At 42.8% G+C, this 17,918-nt stretch overlaps 1 protein-coding gene and 1 long non-coding RNA gene across 2 annotated transcripts in view; one reads left to right on the forward strand and one right to left on the reverse strand.

Annotated features, from left to right (window-relative positions):
- Positions 1-17,918, forward strand: part of LOC133839935 (uncharacterized) — a 50,350-nt gene that overhangs the window by 19,259 nt on the left and 13,173 nt on the right. The gene's annotated exons all lie outside the window — the stretch shown is intronic.
- The window catches only part of LOC133839931 (dynein axonemal heavy chain 3), a 41,288-nt gene that overhangs the window by 3,028 nt on the left and 20,342 nt on the right, over positions 1-17,918 (reverse strand). The window contains exons 27-51 of the mRNA XM_062271582.1: positions 16,970-17,163; positions 15,881-16,083; positions 13,806-13,993; positions 12,716-12,886; positions 11,418-12,626; positions 11,215-11,358; positions 10,932-11,114; positions 10,435-10,640; positions 10,012-10,326; positions 9,722-9,953; positions 7,419-7,544; positions 6,126-7,213; positions 5,760-6,071; positions 5,541-5,688; positions 4,440-4,650; positions 4,247-4,381; positions 4,009-4,181; positions 3,234-3,401; positions 2,386-2,945; positions 2,161-2,335; positions 1,928-2,100; positions 1,081-1,563; positions 846-1,025; positions 629-788; positions 169-578 (exon numbers count right to left, since the gene is read on the reverse strand). Coding sequence (XP_062127566.1) covers positions 169-578; positions 629-788; positions 846-1,025; positions 1,081-1,563; positions 1,928-2,100; positions 2,161-2,335; positions 2,386-2,945; positions 3,234-3,401; positions 4,009-4,181; positions 4,247-4,381; positions 4,440-4,650; positions 5,541-5,688; positions 5,760-6,071; positions 6,126-7,213; positions 7,419-7,544; positions 9,722-9,953; positions 10,012-10,326; positions 10,435-10,640; positions 10,932-11,114; positions 11,215-11,358; positions 11,418-12,626; positions 12,716-12,886; positions 13,806-13,993; positions 15,881-16,083; positions 16,970-17,163 — 7,547 coding nt within the window. The remainder of the gene's footprint in view (positions 1-168; positions 579-628; positions 789-845; positions 1,026-1,080; positions 1,564-1,927; positions 2,101-2,160; positions 2,336-2,385; positions 2,946-3,233; positions 3,402-4,008; positions 4,182-4,246; positions 4,382-4,439; positions 4,651-5,540; positions 5,689-5,759; positions 6,072-6,125; positions 7,214-7,418; positions 7,545-9,721; positions 9,954-10,011; positions 10,327-10,434; positions 10,641-10,931; positions 11,115-11,214; positions 11,359-11,417; positions 12,627-12,715; positions 12,887-13,805; positions 13,994-15,880; positions 16,084-16,969; positions 17,164-17,918) is intronic.

Here is a 17,918-nt window from a genome sequence, read left to right on the forward strand (position 1 = left end):
CACAATTGCAGCAAGCAAAGGACGTCGTAGCAAAAGCAACAGTAGCTCAGAGCATACAATGCCACCATTCATTGATGGTTTTGCTCTTAAAATAGAAATGAGGCAAACCACACAGCAACCAACCACAACAACAAGAATAACAGCAACAACAATAACAACAACACTCACCGGGCTAGAAAATCGGTGACATAGCTACCCAGAGGTTTCAACGAGGGATAGCTCTTTTTCAGCCAATCCGCCGGCAACTTGCCTATAATCATGGAGGCATGCGTTCGCTCCAGTTCGGGTATCATGGCAATCTGTCCCTTGACAGCTTTGCCCACATTAACTAGACTCTTGCGTATATACGATAGCAGACGATTGAAGCGTATTAATTCCTGTCGCAGCACCGTATTCATCGAATTCGTATAGATGACGGGATACGTTTTGCTCACTTCATCCAAATCGAATTCCTCGGGCAGACGCGTCAACAGCTCTTTGCAAATGGCAATCGCAGGATCCTCTTTAGCCCCACCAGCCGAGGAGGCCTTTACCGATGCCATCAGATCGGTCTGGGTGAGCAGCACTCCACTAATGAGCTGTCGACAGAGTATTAGAATAATTAATTTACCAATGAGGTTCTGCTTACCGCATTGGTTTCCTTCACATTGCGATTAATGTCCGCATTCTCGTGCAGTCCATAAACTTCGGGTTGTGGACTCAATGGGAAAGTGCTGATGTACTCAATGGAGTTCAGTTTGGTTGGACTTAGCGGCACGCAGTATTGTCCCGACTGCGACAAAGCGTAGCTAGAAGAAAACTAAGTTATTAACCGAATTAAACATAAAGACAATCCTGTCACGCACTTATCTTGTTCGATGGTATTGCTGTTGTATATCATGTTCAGCAACGACAAGATCAAACGACGATCCTTATCATCTGTGACACGTCCGCCATAGTTGCACTCGCCTGTGAGATAAACATGACCTCTAAAAGGAATGCTATGACTCTGTGCTATAAACATCTTCAGCTGCAACAGGGATATCCTACAAAAAATACATAAGTAATAGCAAATGTAGTAAACTATTTAAGAAAACCAACTTCAGATCCGATTCGTTGAATTCGTAGGGAATATTCCAGCCAAGTGGTCCGAACTCGCGACGTTCTTGAACAACAGCATGGAAGAAGACCAAGGCGAATACGCCGCGCAGCCAACACTTGTTAGCCGAGTCCGAGAAAAGGAACGCGTTCGTAAAGAACTTGTCCCGCATCAGGGGATCCGATGTGAACGAGCGATGCATATTGGCGCGCAATCCCTTAGGCGGTTCATTTGTCATCTTGACCGAGTTCTGCAGCACCGAGACGGGGAACACGGCACTCGGATATGATGTACACCACAGACGGTAGTCACTGTGGGCACCATCCGTAAGTGTGGTGTCATTGCATATGCGCTCCAAGTCGCCCATCCAGCTGAAGGCGACGTGACAGTTCTGCAATACGACCCATTGCCCATGACGGGCTGCCTCCGTGATCATCTTTTCTGCACGCGGTCCTTGACCCTGACCCAACGAAATGGTTTTCAATCTAGGCAACACAAGTAGAAGAAGAAGAAGAAGGCAAACAATCGCGTTTAGCATAAATTCGCTTTAAAGTTACAACAAGAGGGCACTTGACAAAAACACAAGCATGGTCGCTGTCGCTGTCGCTGTGTCTTTGGTCTTTGCTACCCCCACTCTGATGATGTCTCCTCGTCACATGTCGTCTCATCCGAGTAAAACAGACACATATCGCTACAAGGCGCACATGTCGCGCTTAATCGAAAACAAGCCAACCCCCCCACAATCCGAGAGCAGAGCATCCACAGCCGCATCACCATGGGCCAAGCCCACGAGCCGACACCGCACGACATGGACACGGAAATATGAGGCACTCACGTTAATTAACTTACTTCTCGTACATGTTGCGTTGTTTGGCGAACATAAAGAGGCTGGCCATGGGATCAGAGCCGGCTGATAGCAGAAACACCAGCGGTATTTTCGGTGAACTATCCGCGAATGAGGCACCCAAATCGAAGGGTGGCGGCTCCACAAACGACTTGTCCAGGTTGTGTGTGATAAAAGCCTGTGCATGAGGAGTTCATAAATAAAACTACTCTCTCTTTTACATGCTCCTTCAACTTACGCGCACAGCAGGCACCAGTTTGTCTGGTCGCAGACCCTTGAGCACGATCAAACGCAGCATGTCATTAACTTTATCATGAGGCGAGGGCAAGGGCAAGTCTTGAGGATTAACAGCATCATAATAGTCACGCCAAGCCTGAGCATTATCTTCAATTTTAAGGTGCAAGTTCTTTAAGCTACAAAAATGCAATTAATAATGGTTACTCTAAGAATGAGTTTCACTTACCCATCGAGATCGCTGGCACGATAAATTCCCGCCCAGGCTTTGTCGGGCAACCATTCAGCGTAGGGATTGGCTATGATGCTCTTGAAACCAATTCCACCGGTAAGGAAAAAGAGCAACTCATCTTTGGCTACTCGACCCTGAGAAACAAGTATGCCCAAACACATGACCAACGAGATGACCAGCTTATCTTTTTCGAATAGCGAACGACAGACATTCGTGTAGATGGATTTGGTAAAGTAATCATTGAGATTATTTAGACGCTCGGCCAGCACAGCAGACTTGGGTGCCTTCAGTATGGTGTTGACGAAGAGATTGATGAACCAGGCCAACGAATACTGATACATCGGGTCCACATTGGCCAATTCGCTGATGCAGAAGAATAGAATGGCCGAGTGCTTGGACACGGGTATATATTGCTGTCGTGCTGCATCGATTTCAATCTCGGTGGCCACAGCAATCACCTGCTTCTCTTGGATATCCTCGGATAGTATTTTACTGGAGGAAAGTATGTTGATGGCGTTCTCATCCTCAAGCACATTGCCCTCGGAGGTGGATAGTACCTGAGGAAGAGTTTGCAAACGTAAGTAAGTTGCAGATTTAAACGTTTTGTTTCCAGTTAATTGAATTGTCATTGGCCACGCAAAGAAACATAAATTGTTTGTTCGACTCTAATTGAATCGCTGGAGCAAAACCAAAAACCAAAAGAAAGAAAAACTACCAAAAGCATTCAATGGAAAAACATTTATTATAAAGCACTACTAGACGACACACACTCTACACAGCAGTGTGTAGGGAAAATGGAAAATAGGAAATAGTAAAGAAGAGAGAAGTAAAATAGAGAGACTTACCTCTAATATCTTGGATTCAATAGTGTACAATGCATCACGATTCCTTGCGGATTCAATAATCAATTGTTCCTTCTTCTCTTGCAAATCGGGACGCTCGTGTGCCACCACAATCGCTAGCAATTGTTCGCGTAATCCTTGTTCCGTTATCATGAAATTTAATACTGTTACCTAAACACGATAGCATAGGAGAAGGGAAGAGCTTGGTTGGTTAAATGGGGAAAAATGAAACTCAAAATAAACACACACAATGTGAAGAGGGAAAAAAATGTATAGAATAAAGACACGAAAACTGCTGACAACAGTTGCAGCATAAAAAGCAATGGAAACGCCAACAGAAGCGAAATGCTGGAAAATTTTATAAACACGACCATAGAACTGGGAATAGGGATAGACTCAGTATAAGAAGGAGCAACAGGAGGAGGAGAAGGAGGAGGGGAGTTCGGAGCAAGGGCGTCGCGCTAGTTATGCAGAAGCAAACAGACAGCAGCCACGGCTCTGCACGTACATACATCAATGGGATGGATGTCCTCGACATTCTCGACGTTCTCGTCAATGCCATCGAAAATTTGCATATTGCCAGCGCCGATGTCGATGTCGTCGTCGATGTCGGGCCGTCATCGTTTGTACTTTAGTGTCGCTCCCTTTCCTTCTCAAAAATATCAATTTAAGTTCGTCGTTTTTATTACACAACAACTAACGTCATCATTGGCATTGGCTTGCCACAGACTCGACTCGACTCGATGAAGAGCAGACTTGCTGCATATGTCAAACTTACCATAACCATCACTTCCGGCGGATAATGCGGATTGCGCAGACATGTTGTTATGTAAAGACGAAACTCGGGATTGTATTCAATCATTGTGTCGCCACTTCTTATGAACAGACCGCCCTTGTGCTTTATAATGTTCTTCTCCAAAATGGGCGTTAAATTCGAGTCCAGTTTCTCCCCTAAGCAAATGTTGTAACATGAAACTCCCTTTCTCTTTTTTCGTTTCTTTGCTCCATTAACTTACCCACATTTTCGATGAGCACCGGCTGGCCATAGGTCAGCGCTAATTCCAGCACCTGCATGTAGTTGGAATCGGTCTGTTTAACCACCTTCAGATTATTGTTCTTCTCCATGTTCTTAATCCATTTGTTGGCTTGCACTGTAAAACGAATGTTAGGTTTTGTTTGGGTAATAAAAAGTTTATTTCTAGCTCTTACCCTGTGGATCGATGAGCAGCGAGTAGCGACTGGAGTTAGTCACAATGATGCCATTCTCCACAGAGAAATTATCAGCCGGCAGACCAGCGAGTGACCAGGCGCGTATTGTCATTGGATGGCCCAATGTGGTAGCCAATGAGAAGGTCTCACTGCTGGGTATATGACGACGTTGACACACCGCATTCCAGTCTTCCAAAATATTAGCTCGGTACTAAAAAATAATAAACGATTTGGTACCAAAAAGTGTAAAAAACATGACAATAAAGTGTTAAGTCTGGACGCCACTTTTGCTGGAATATTAACATGTCAGCATTTGTGCACCTTATGCACACATTCCACATACAAAATATACCCTGTATATGTACATATCTATATATGTATGTAGATATGAATAACTGTGTATAAAAATGTCACGTCAGCCGTAAAACTAAGCGCCGGGAAAATTGAAAAGACTATGCAAAAAGCAACGCAAAAAAACCAATTTCAAATGCTGGCAAATAAATTTAGACTAAAGAATACCCTAAGAAAGAAAACTAAAAGACTTCGATAAAATCAATTACATACTAGAAAGTATAAACCAAAATTTGTTTACTTATTGTGTAGCTTCAATCTGTATGATTTAAGTTTTACAGCATATCAAAAAGTTTTGGACATCCTACACGATTGCTTTAATTAATAGCTGCAAATCGAATCAATATTCCTCATATGCAGATTAAAGCTTTATTTATGTAGCAAACTGTCAGGCTTAGAGCAAAACATTGTGCAAAACATTGACAGGGTCTGACATGCTCATCAGAGGCTGGGGGATGGATGCACCATGTTTTTTATACCCTCTAAGTACAAAAGAACGGGAGAGAGCGTGGCAAAAAGAATAACAGGAAGGAAAATCAATGCAACGTGCTCATGCATATTAAAATCCTTTATGGAAATCTCACACGATGCAGAAGCGCGGCCATTAGCTGCTGTTCCTCTGCCACACACACACACCCCTACACACACACACAGTACGCAGACGAGCTCTGGTCTGCGGTAATGGCTGGCAAAATGGTGCAGGTTTCGCATTAATGTTTTCGTGGCGCCGCCGCCGTCGTCGTGACTCACCTCGGTGGTAAAGAAGCCCAAGTAAGCGGTGCAGCCGCCAGCAAGCAGCACATCACCCACAATATTGCTAATAGATTCATGCAGATTCTTGGCTGCCTCCGACCAGCGCGTCTTCTCGCCTCCCAATCCGCCCAAGAGCTTCTCAGCTCTGTAAATGAAAAATTTATGTGACACACAATAATACTAGAAATATGTTTTCTGTGGGCGAGAAACACTCACCTGTTTAGCTTCTTTTCGCAGTTCTCTATGTCATCCTCCAAGCGCTTCTTTTCACGCGATTTCTCCGCAAAGAAATCATTGAGTTTCTGCAACTTGTCCAAGATGACTTGCAGCTCGGCACGTTTCGCATTGAGCTTCTCCATTTGCTGAGACAAATCACCTTCAGCCTCGGCCAGCGCCGCCTTCTTGGGCATCACAATGCGTGCCACTTTGTCGTAGACGTCCATGGCTCTAACCCAACGGCAAATGCCTTCACAGGCCATGGAAGCTGCCTTGATCTTCTCGGGCACAAAGTCACGATCGGCTATATATCTGAGGTGTAATATTAATAATAGCTGTTAATTTCATTAGTATTAATCAACCTACTTATCGCGTATCTTTTTGATAATAGCTGGTGGAATGTTATCTTTGTCGAAAGTTTTCAGCGACTCGAGGAACTTCATGTCGCTGAGCATGCGCATCGAAGGTCCCCAATAATCCTCCACCATATGTCCGCTAGGATCGGGTTTGCGATCCGGTTTAATGCCCTTGAGCACACAGACTGCCTCCAGAGTTAACTTGACACCATAGGGCGGATTCTTCATGGACTTGACCACACCAATGTCAGCGGGCTTTAGGGTATTCAGCGCCTCCAGAGCTGCCTCCATGGCGGGTATAGCTTCCGCCAAATCCGTTTCGCAATCATCTTTGATAGCTTGAGCAGCGGCAGCTGCTTCATTAGCTGCCGCTTCATCGGCACCCACAACTTCCTTCTTTTTCTCAGCCTCAGCCGTTTCGCGCTCAATGTTCACCATAATGCGATCCGTTTCCTCGGAAAGCACTTTAAGTTTCGGCTGCAAATCGTACAGATTCGCTTGCATTTCACCCACCTGACTGGCGGCAAAGTCGAGCTTCTCCAGACCCGTTGTATAACGGTCACGCAGTCGCGTAATCTCGTCCAGCTTGCGGGCATAAAAAGTTCGAAAAGCTTTCAGTAACTCCAGATAAGCCGAAGGAGTCACATAATTGCGACGACTCAGTTCCAAGTAGCACTTTTCACTGGCCTCCACAACAGATTGATGGAAGTACATCACACAATAGACAAGATCTTGCTCGAGTTGAGTTAATTCACGATCCACTTCGCCCATTGTTTCGCGATTTCCACCCTCGGGCACTTCTTCGGAGGGACGCGTCGATGGCGCTGCCGATGCAACCGCTTCCTCTTTGTCATCTTCATGGGGTCGATTGAGTTTCATGGAGGTGACGAAATAGGTGCCCACACGGGAGAGTGCCTCCTCGGGCCAGGGCATGTACCAGTCGATGGTGCAGCAGTTAATCAATGAGGGATAGACACGTATGCGTTCCTTGAAGGATTCACCGATGGGCGAGAAGGCCAATGCAATATGCAGTTGCTCCCTTATCCTTTCAATGTAATAGGCATACACCTCACTTGGCAGCGAATCAAGGACTTTACCCTGTTGGCATTGTTGACACATTGTGTGAGTGCAGGGAGAGAGAGAAAGAGAGAAGGGACAAGGACTTCATTCAGGGAAAGGTAGTGTGCAAGGTAAGTAAGCGAATTTGTTGCTGACAGTTGGCAAATCCTTTTGGGGGTACCAAGCGAACATTGTCGTTTGATTGCCACACTCTATACTCACTACTACGACGCTTCATACTCACCACTTGCTTGGCCACATTTGCCATATTCTCCATAATGGAGGCCTTGTCCTCCAGTTGATAGAGATTTGGCAAATCACCGGTATTAAGTACACCATTGATATCCTCCACATAACCCTCATCCGTTGCCTGTTGTGAATGAATATACAAAGAATATATCGAGAGAATTTCACAATGCACAATGCAAATCCAGAGGCTTTGTTTCAACTAGGAGCTTGGTGTCATTGTCGTTGACTACTGCTGCATTTTTATGTAGTATTTGCCCAAAACCAACATGCAACTCTCGAGCTTGCAACATGCATTTTGCATTCGTTCTAAGTGCCATAGGATTTGTGCCAGCCAGCTAGCCAGTACAGCACACAGTCATAGAAATTTTACAGCTCCCTGAGCTCGATCCAAGCTAAACTCAGAGTTGGATTTTGGTGTTTGGCGTTGCAGTTGGAGTTGTAGTAGGCTCTTTGAAGCATTTTAGTGTAATTGTTAATTAATGTGTGTGCATGGAGAGCGAAACTCTCGTACTATGTGTTTGCTTGCGTATGTGTTTGTGTGTTGGAATAGCATTGGCAAGAAACCAAAATACAGCATTGATTGATTTGCCCAGTTGTGAGTTGAATTTGCTCATCATCTTTCTAATGTGCACAGGTTGCATTCCAATTTTGTGCCGAGCCAAGCCATAAACAGATCCCCCCGAAAACAGAACCAAATGCCAAAGCTATGACTGCATCAGGTTTATAATCATTTTACCATCAATTTGCAGCGAGAGAGTGGGAGGAGAGATGTCGAGAGAGATAGGAGATGCGATGCTGCACAGTTATTACTCTACAGTCGGCAGATTAAAGTGGTTAATGGATGAGTTTAAGCGGTTAATGGATGGCCTGAAGCGCAACTACTGACGGGGCCCAATTTCAATTTATATCACTTTTGCAAAAGGATTACCCAGGACTAGCTAGCACTTAATGTCTAGATATAGCTCGAAATTCGAAAAGCGTTTTAGTGAGGCAAAATAGTTTGGTTTAAGCTCTCAAAAGACTTTCAAATTAAGGACAACTAGAACGAATATTAATGCGCAGACATCTACTAAAATCTAGAACTGCCACACGAAATCAATTTGCTATTGAATTCTGATTTATGTGACATAAAAGATCTGTTAATAGATTGCCGTCGTCTTGCATGCCTAATTAATGCGCCAACTACTTTCTCTTCCCCATTTACTAAACATCAAAATTAACTAGTGCATGCATATTAATGAGTGCTTGATCTAAATTTGGCACATTAAATACGACGAATAATCGGAAAATGTATCTATCCAAATTTAATGATATTTCTCACTCATCTACTATTCATAATTTTCTTAAACGTATATTTTTTTTTGATTTTACGGCAGCCCAAAAACGAGAAGCAGCTTTAATGTTGCCAGTTTAATTAAAGTCATAATAAAAGCTATAACTATCAACACACACGAGCTTCCAATTTTGAAATGGGGAAACACCTTGAAAGAGTCTTTATAGTTCGTTGAGCTGTATTTTCATGTTTTCTCGTGTGCTCAGTTTTCTAATAGACATAATCACACATAATGCTAATTATGCCTGACAAGTCATAATAAGCACTAAACAAACTTGAGAGTATTTTCAGAGATATTGTTTATCATATCGATTGGGTTGGTTGTTACTGGCCTTACTAATTTATTGACTTCGACTCTCCGATGATTCTTGATTTGGTCATAATTGATAGATGCTTGTGTTGTTGTTATTATCATTGTTGTTGTTGTTGTGGTTGCTGCTGCTACGTATGCAAATTGTTTAGCAATAATCAAGTTACATAGTTGCAACAATTAACCTAATTATAAATGTAAATTTTGGCAAGACAATGAATGCTGCTGCTTCACAACGCATAATTCTGTCTCAGCTGAGTTTAGTTCAATTTGCACAATAGCCAATTTTCATATTCATTTTTGTTGCACAGTGTACACACACACATACACACACACTTATGCAAACATTTGTATGTGTCACGTTTGGACAGAACTGTCCACACGCCTGACAACAATCAACCATGTCTAGAATATTTAAATGAATTTAGATTAATTTCCCTGCCAATTGTTAAACAGAGAATTCTTTATGGGTTTGTTGTACTCCATTGAGTGTTTGGCATTGATTTTTGTTGTATGGTTGGGTGGACGGCGGTTTACAACATTTTCAACAATATAAAATGTGTATTTTATGAGGCCCCCTCATCAAAAAAATTGATTGGCCGCTTCATGTTTATGCTGATGGATCGACATAACGAGTCTAATCGAATTCACTCACCTGGGCATCAGAGAATAGAAATACGGTGTGATTCAAATTGAAACTTGATGCCATTAGTATCTTCTTTAAATCATCACGCCAATCGGCTATCGTATACGATTTGGACACCTGCACAGTCATCAGGCGACAGTCGGCAATATGTGCGGCCAATCGACAAGAGCTACGTCTGCCCGATCCACCCATGCCCACCATAAGTATGTTACCTCTAGGCATTTGCAAAACACGCGACACTCTGCCGGAAAATGTTCTTTAAACGTTTACTCATTTACTCACAATTTCCCATACTTTACCTGCTAACATGCTCAATGGCAAAGCGAAACATTACCAAATCCATGGGAGTGCTTGAAAACGAATTATATTCCCGCAAATAATACTTCATTAGCTTCTCCAACTTGTCGTAGCTTTCACATTCATCGTAGTACTTTGGCTCCGCATCCGGTTCCATGTAGTTGCCATAGAATAGATTTCGTAGATCATTATCGCTAAGTTTCTCGCCCGGCTCAATGCGGTCAGCGAATGCTGATTCCAATGAGAAGCGAAGATAATTTTTGCACGCATCAATGGCCATGGTCAGGAGGCGGTCACGATCCAGTTGGTCAATCAGACTATACGAGTGTGTAGGCGACAGTCAGACGGCAATAAAAAATGCAATGGTTGGCACATAAATGAAGTAAAGTAAAGTAAAAGAAAAAAAGGTAAAGGTAACAACGTACCGGTCATAAAACACACGATAAGTTTCATGCGCCCACAAACGACCGAGTTTTTCCGGATCCGGCATACGCTTTGGCGGCACCATCACAATGCCCTGAAAGACACGCGTTATGTCCCGCAGCGAGAATGTGTAGTGCGACTTGGCCGGCGTTGGCAAGAAGATGCGCATTGCCTCGCGATAGACGCTGACCATGGCCTCCGCTAAACCCTGCGAAGGGAAGAGAGAGAATAAGTGAGCCTTATGAAGATACCTGAATAACACAAGGGGACAGCAACAGCAGCAACAACAACAACAACTTCGGACATGGCCAGTCGAACTTTTGCGAAATGAAGTTATAAAATACAACATTTTAATTTTATTATGCGCCATCGCCTGGAACCGAGCCAAAAAACATCAGAGTGCATGTGGGATTGGATAAGTTGTCGCTGTCGTTGTCGTTGTTACTGTTTGCTGTTGCCGTTGCCGTTGTCGTTGTTGATGTCGAGGAATAACACATACGCGCGATAACAGTCCCACCTTCTCGGGATAACCCTTGGCAAAGTGCCAATCACCAATTGTCGTGAATATACGAATGATGGTCGCATCCTCAAAGGAGTCAACGGCCACAACGAACATGTGCCGATAGAGACGCGGAAAGATAAAATTACTGCCACCCAATTGGCCCATGGCACATACCAGTGTCTGCAAACAAAAAGGTAAATAGAGTAGACGAGGTATATTGTCGGTTCGTTTATGTGGAGACAGCAAGACGACAGTCATTTATCATACGACATGCGCTCACCATGTCAACCAGCTCAATTTTGGTTGTGTCTATCAGATCCGACCAGTAGCCATGATCCAGCCAAGTGCGCAACAACTCCAGCGGTGGCTGTGAGCCATACGTGTCCTTCGATGGCATGGCAACATCATCGCAGAAAACAATGCACTGTGTGAATGTGAATTAAATTAAACTTCATTTAATTTTACACCTTTAACGCTGATTACCTTCTTTCCCAGCGCAGGACCAAAGACGCCTTTGCGTCGTCGATCCAGTTTACTCATAATGGTGTCCTGCACCATTTGTGCCGAGGTGCGTGCCGAGAAGTTGATGATATTAACGAGATTTGCAAATTTTGGCAAGGCCAGCAAATTGCTCGTAATGATGGCACTCTTCCCCGTGCCCGTTGGACCCACGACCAACATGCCATAGGTTTTGGAAATGCAAAACTCCTGCCAATAGGAAATGTAACCCGTCTCCTTGGTGGGCACAATTAGCTCACTGATCTGAGCGCTCTCTGGGAAATTGGCGCTGCCCGATGTCGGATCATCTGAGGACTTTTGCCACGTCCACCAATTCTCAGCCTCGTCGAAACGATAGTCCAGGAATACCTGCTTCTCGGGAAACATTTGACCGCGATTCAGCGAGAAATACTTAGGTTTGGGAAAGTCCTCATTAGAGCCATAGATAACCTTGCGTAGCAGCGTGTCAAAGGTGCGTTGTCCGGCGCCTGTCAATGCCGAACAATAGGCCCAGGCATAGCAGAAGAGGAACATCTGCTGAAACCATGTTTGATTAAAGACCTTGTGCTTCTCCAGGAAGTGCAGAAAGAAGCGCGAGAAAGTTTGATACTGATACAACGGCGACAATTCCAACATTTGCTTGCAATGTGTCAGGAATTCGAGTGCCGCTGGAATCAACCACTCAACCATATCCTCGAAGAGCGTCATGTAGATGTCGTTGAGGCCAATGATGTTGATAAGCACATTGCAGAAGCTCTTGTGGAAGGTGCGCCAACCCAGTTGCGATGGTTCCATGTAGATCATGCCACAACGCGAAACTGTGGCAGGCGATGCCTGCTCCAAATCAGCAGGTTCAAACATCATATTCATCATCTTGGTCATTTGCATAATTTCACCGGACATTAGGCACAGCTTCTTGTTGTCATCCAGCACCGTGTTCAAGTTCTCGATCCACACAGCATCGACCGGACCATCGAACATGACCCAAGCACGCTCCGTCTTGGGTCCTTGAACCTGTTCGCGGAATGTCTTGGCCAGCACACCGTCGGACCATTCATGTGAGATGGGATCAAAGCGTCCATAGAGCTGACCCATAGTTATAGCCTTGGGGTTGATAATGCGAAAGACTACGGGATACTCCTTGAGCGTTGCCTCCTCATCATTTGCCACGTTGCGTAGCGTCAGAGCAAGGATCTGTAGTGAAGGGGGAAGCAATAGAGCAATTCGAATTGGCCATTTGTTCAATTATTAATTCCACGCCATTTAATTGGCTTCTGACTCACCTGATAGGCTGTGGTCTTGCCACCCATGGAGCCGCCCACAATCATCAGACCGTGCCGGACCAGCAGCATCTCGTATACCTGCAGTATTTTCTCCAAATACCAAGGTGTGGCCTGCAGATTTCGTTCCGCCAGATTAATACGCAGCCACTTGAGGATGTCGTCGCGTTGCGGCTGTAAAAAGAGTCGAACGCAGTGAGGAATGGCATCGCATCGCAATGGGAGGAAACGATGGGGGGGGGTTGGGGGAGGCAAATGTCGGGAAATGGCAAAGGGAAAACAGGTGTAAATGAAATATGAAAAATATGCAATGAAATATGCGAGCAACTGAAAGGTTGAATGGGCATTTCATTATATCCTTTCGCACAAGAGGTAAAGCTTTTTCTTGATGCCGCTTGGCGACAAAACACTTTGCAAAAATGAATATGAGATGGGTGATAATATTGTACTAAGAGCTCAATCATATTTTTTTGTAAGGTAAACAATTTCTTATACGTAAATAAAGAAGTATTAGGATTGTTGTAAACGTTCTTTTGTATGGAATTCATGGATTTTACGGATATTACTAAAGTAATTTTTAGAAATTAAGCACTGAAGAAAAGGGTTTTTGGAATAAATTCTGCTTTTTATATAATTCTTTAAAAGACTTAGAAGGCTTTCTCATTTAGATTTTAAACTAATCAATTGTCATGGTTATTTTCTGTTCAAATTAAACTATTTTCACATAAACTAGAATGGTGCATTGAAATAAAATGAATAACCCTTTCATGGGTATAAAATATAAATGATTGTTAATCGAAAAAAATTCAGAATGATAAATTCTATATATAATTCTTTAAATCTAGCCAAATAAGCAAACAATTATCTGAGAGAATTATCTCAAAACATAATAATAGAGTATTTCCATTTCGCTGTGCTGCATTGTTAACTCTTTTGAATGTAATTTTATCAGGCATCTCCAACCGGTTATCGCTTCAATTTGCGCTGTTCTTAACGGCGTCGCTTGCGGCTCATTACACCCCATATTTATTATGTCTTTCTATATACCAACCTTCTATATATATATACATATACTGTATATATGGAGACTTACCATGGGCAGCTCGACGCCTGGGAAGAGATCCATATAGATGCCAATGAAGAGGGAAATATCCTGTTCGAGGAATTTTGGCAAATTGACATCAACAATGGCGCGCAAAACAATCTCTGGCTCCGGGAGGTCAGCGTAAAGACGACGCAACGATGCGGAGGCCAATAGCACTGATTTCACAGCTCGCATACCTGTAAATAGTTGTTGAGATGCGGCATGTTATTAAGCGGGTGAGGAAAGGGGGGGGGAAAGTGCATGGCATTTGCTTAACAGCTATGCGGCATTTTTGACGACAGCATAACTCAGCGATAGAGTATTTGGTAGGAGATGTCCTCAACCGGAGGTAGCTTCATTATAGACGCCGTGGAATATGTGTGCGTAAAAAAAGTTTACAACTGGACAGTGGTGGCATGAAAGCCACAACAACAAGCGACAACAACACGAGCGAGGCAGCAACTAAATGTACAAATAGTTTTTATTATTACTTTGCAAAATAACACGCACACATTGTATGTGCGGGTGTGTGTACGTGCGTGTGTGTGTTTGTGTGGCATTTGTCTCTCACACACGCAACACAAAAGCGCTGCAAACTTGCAAGAAAGTTTTTCAATTTAAACTCAAAATAAGATACTGATCAAATGTACTTTGCACATAAACTTGCACAGCTGCCAGAAGCCTGCAATTGCAGCCATTGGCCGGACACCCACACACCCACAGTCAGTCGCACGCACACAGACACACACACACATCGTTAGATACGAAGAGCAGACATGTTGTAATGTCATATGACATGTTATGTCGTAAAAGCGAGCAATATCTTTGCCTTGAAACAAGAAAGAAAACAAGTGAAAAGAAAACACATGCAGAAAGAATGAGATAGCTGCATAGATATACTATACAAAGAGAGTGAGAGAGAGAGAGTGAATGCTTGCAGGATGATACTAACATACAGGATGGATGCAGCAGTAAAGCACACGACGAGACGGACGCAGGACAAACGCAAAGTTGAATGTTGCATATACAATTTACTCGTACTTTAGTACACACATACACACACTCACACGTTGCAAGCAGAAAAGTGCAACTCCTGTTTGTTGACTACCTTATTATGCCTTATTAGCAGCCAGTTGCGAGGTGAATTACTATAACAAAAAAGAAAAAAAAGAAATGACAAAAGAGATGCAACTACAGTCAAGCAAAGCTCCGACGAACAAGAATAAGTTGATGGTATTTTTACTTTGCACAGCAAATTGCGAATTTCTTTGATATGAGTTTAATGGCACAAATTTGCAATAGAAATTTATGCATAATGGCAAGGAATGACGGGGAAATATGCTAAAATGTCTTTGTAATGGTGTTGGGTTGTTTAAAGCTAGTTAAATTTGCTATGATTTTTAAAATGATGATTTATAGCAAAAGCAAAAAAGTGGGAAAATGGTATTATTATTAAAGTTAATATGCCAACAAGATATAAAAAATATCAAATTCTACTTTTGGTATATTAATATACTATTATATTTAAAATATTCCATAAATATACTTCAGACAGAAAATGGTATTATTATTAAAGTTAAAATGCCAACAAGATATGTTATATCAAATGCTATTTTTGGTATATTAATATATTATTATATTTAAAATATACCATAAATAAACTTCAGACAGATTAATTTTCACGAAAATCAGTGCAATAAAAATAATTAAACTAAGTTATTAAAATATTAAAATATACTAAATGGTATTTTTGGTATATTTTGGTATTAATATATATTTAAAATATACCATAAATATACTTCAGACAAACTTCACTTTTCAAGAAAATCAATGCCATTCAAAAAATTTGACTAAATTAATTGGCAGAAAATACTAAATAAAATTAAATTAATTTAAGTGTTAAGTATTGATAAGTGAATCAATTTTGTATCTAAATTATCAGCAACATTTTTGATAAAGAATAGTCAATAATGTAGAGTAAATTTGTGTATCAAAATTATGGAGTTAATTAATACAAAAGTAATTTGGAGAATCAATGTCAACCTACATTTCAAATAGATTCCAATATAGTTTAGTATACTCACCATAATCGTAATGCGATTGCGATGACAACTGCTCGGAGCACAGTTTGTAGGCCTGCACGATCTTCTGGGAGAGCACACGCGCCATATCGAAGCCATTGGAGTAGAGAGTTATCTCGCCAATCATTGCATAATCCGGCACCATCATGGCCACAGTACGGAAGAGCACCTTCAGATTGTCGGGTAACTCTGTGCGTCCAGCATAGCTGTTGATGGAGTAAAGTACTAGTATAAAGAGGCACATTTGAAACGATTGGATTGAGCCAATCAAATACATCAAAATGCAAGTGCTAATGGCATAAATACTCAAAGCCCAGGACAGGACAGAACAGGACAAGAGTTTGGGGCGTCTAGACTCAAGTTATGAGTGAGTGGCTACTAAGAACGTCTGGTTGCATGACAAATTGGCAGGCATTGAACAGCAAAAAAATGCCAGGCGAAAGATGAAAAGCAAAAAAAGAGGAACGTGGTAGCCAAAGGATATTAAGACCTTTTGGTGAATGGCAGGCGAAAGGCTCAGGCCTCAGTTACAGTTATGACTGCCAACACACGTTGCGTGTGGTCGAACAGGAATAATAGGGAGCAGGGAAGGAGGAGTGGGAGGAGGAAGGTTATATTGCAGTAGTAGTCCCGGCCTAGGCCTAATATGCATGTTTGTCGCAGCTGTTCCACATGCATGCCAAAGCAATAAATATCCCTCTAACCGTATGGGTGGAAAATCTCCAATAACGCAATAACTACCAATATCATGACCATGCCCCAAAGGGTCTGCCAGCCATTCTTTGGAAACTAATAGCCTCACCCTCTCTCTTGCTGCCACTGACGTTCTCTCGATGTCGCTGTGTCGCTGCGATGATGCTGGCTGTTGTCAGTGGTGTTGCCTCTGGGCGTGGCACAGAGGCATAGGCCGTGTCGGCTTACAAAGTAACTAAATGCATTTTCAAATGCACAACGGCAAAAAGAGTTGGCTACAGTCCCCACCTCCCTCAAAAAAAAAAGAAGTCTAAAAAAAAGAGAAGCAAGAAATTGGCGGCAGGGTGCGTGAAACCGCAGCTGCTGCTGCTGCTGCTGTTGCTGCACTCCAGCACTCACCCAGGATTCATGGTTATGAATATGGAACAAGTTGGATCCAGTTTGAGCATTGTATCCTCGAAAAAGAATTTCACAACCTTGCGACCAATGGCCCGCTGTATGGTCAGAATCTGTTGCGCGACCACCGACAGCACTTCCAGCTCAATGCGATTGAACTCATCGAAGCAGGCCCAAGCTCCCGACTGTGCCAGACCCTGCAACAAAAAAACACAGAGAAAGGAAAAGAATTGAAGAAAGTAAGCAGTGAAAAAGAGTGGAGAAAAAAAATTAAAGAACATACATATACATATATGGCAGGGAATTGGAGTTGGGAACGAGCGAGCGAAGGAAAATAACACAGAACACAGAACGCATCCAGAGCAGAGCAGAGCAGAGAAATGGCAAAAACAAACAGCAGCATAAACATTATTTTCAGTTTCTCATCGCTTGGGTTCTGTTCTGTGCTGTTCTGGATTCAGTTCGGTTCGATTTCGCTCAACTATGAGTATGTGTGTGTGTGAGTGTGTGTGTGTGTTGTTGGCAATGTTCCGCTGCTCAACAAACGACAAAGGCACAAACATTGCAACATGGTTTACAAATGTAGACGAACAGTAGTAGTAGTTGTTGTTGTTGCTGATGTTGTTGCAGTTGTACTAGATGCGCGTGGGTGAAATCCCCAAAGGGGTTTTTCATACCTCTTGCCTCTCCTCTACTCATTTCTTTCTAAAGAGATAGAGAAAGAGAAATGGGAGGAAAGTATTGGTTGATAGGGTCAGCGTGGACTAGGAGCCAATACGGCGCCCTTTGATATGCTTTCTTTTGCATGTTGCAATAAATATGCAGCTTTATGCTAACAGTACAAGCGATCCTAGGCCAAAGGGGGGAGGAGAAAAATGGGAAAATACTCGTAACATATGCCAACTGACTGCTGCTGCTGCATAATGGGCAACAAGCTGGGGCAGAGTGGCAG

This window comes from Drosophila sulfurigaster, chromosome 3 (assembly GCF_023558435.1).
Source record: "Drosophila sulfurigaster albostrigata strain 15112-1811.04 chromosome 3, ASM2355843v2, whole genome shotgun sequence".
NCBI classification, from domain to species: domain Eukaryota; kingdom Metazoa; phylum Arthropoda; class Insecta; order Diptera; family Drosophilidae; genus Drosophila; species Drosophila sulfurigaster.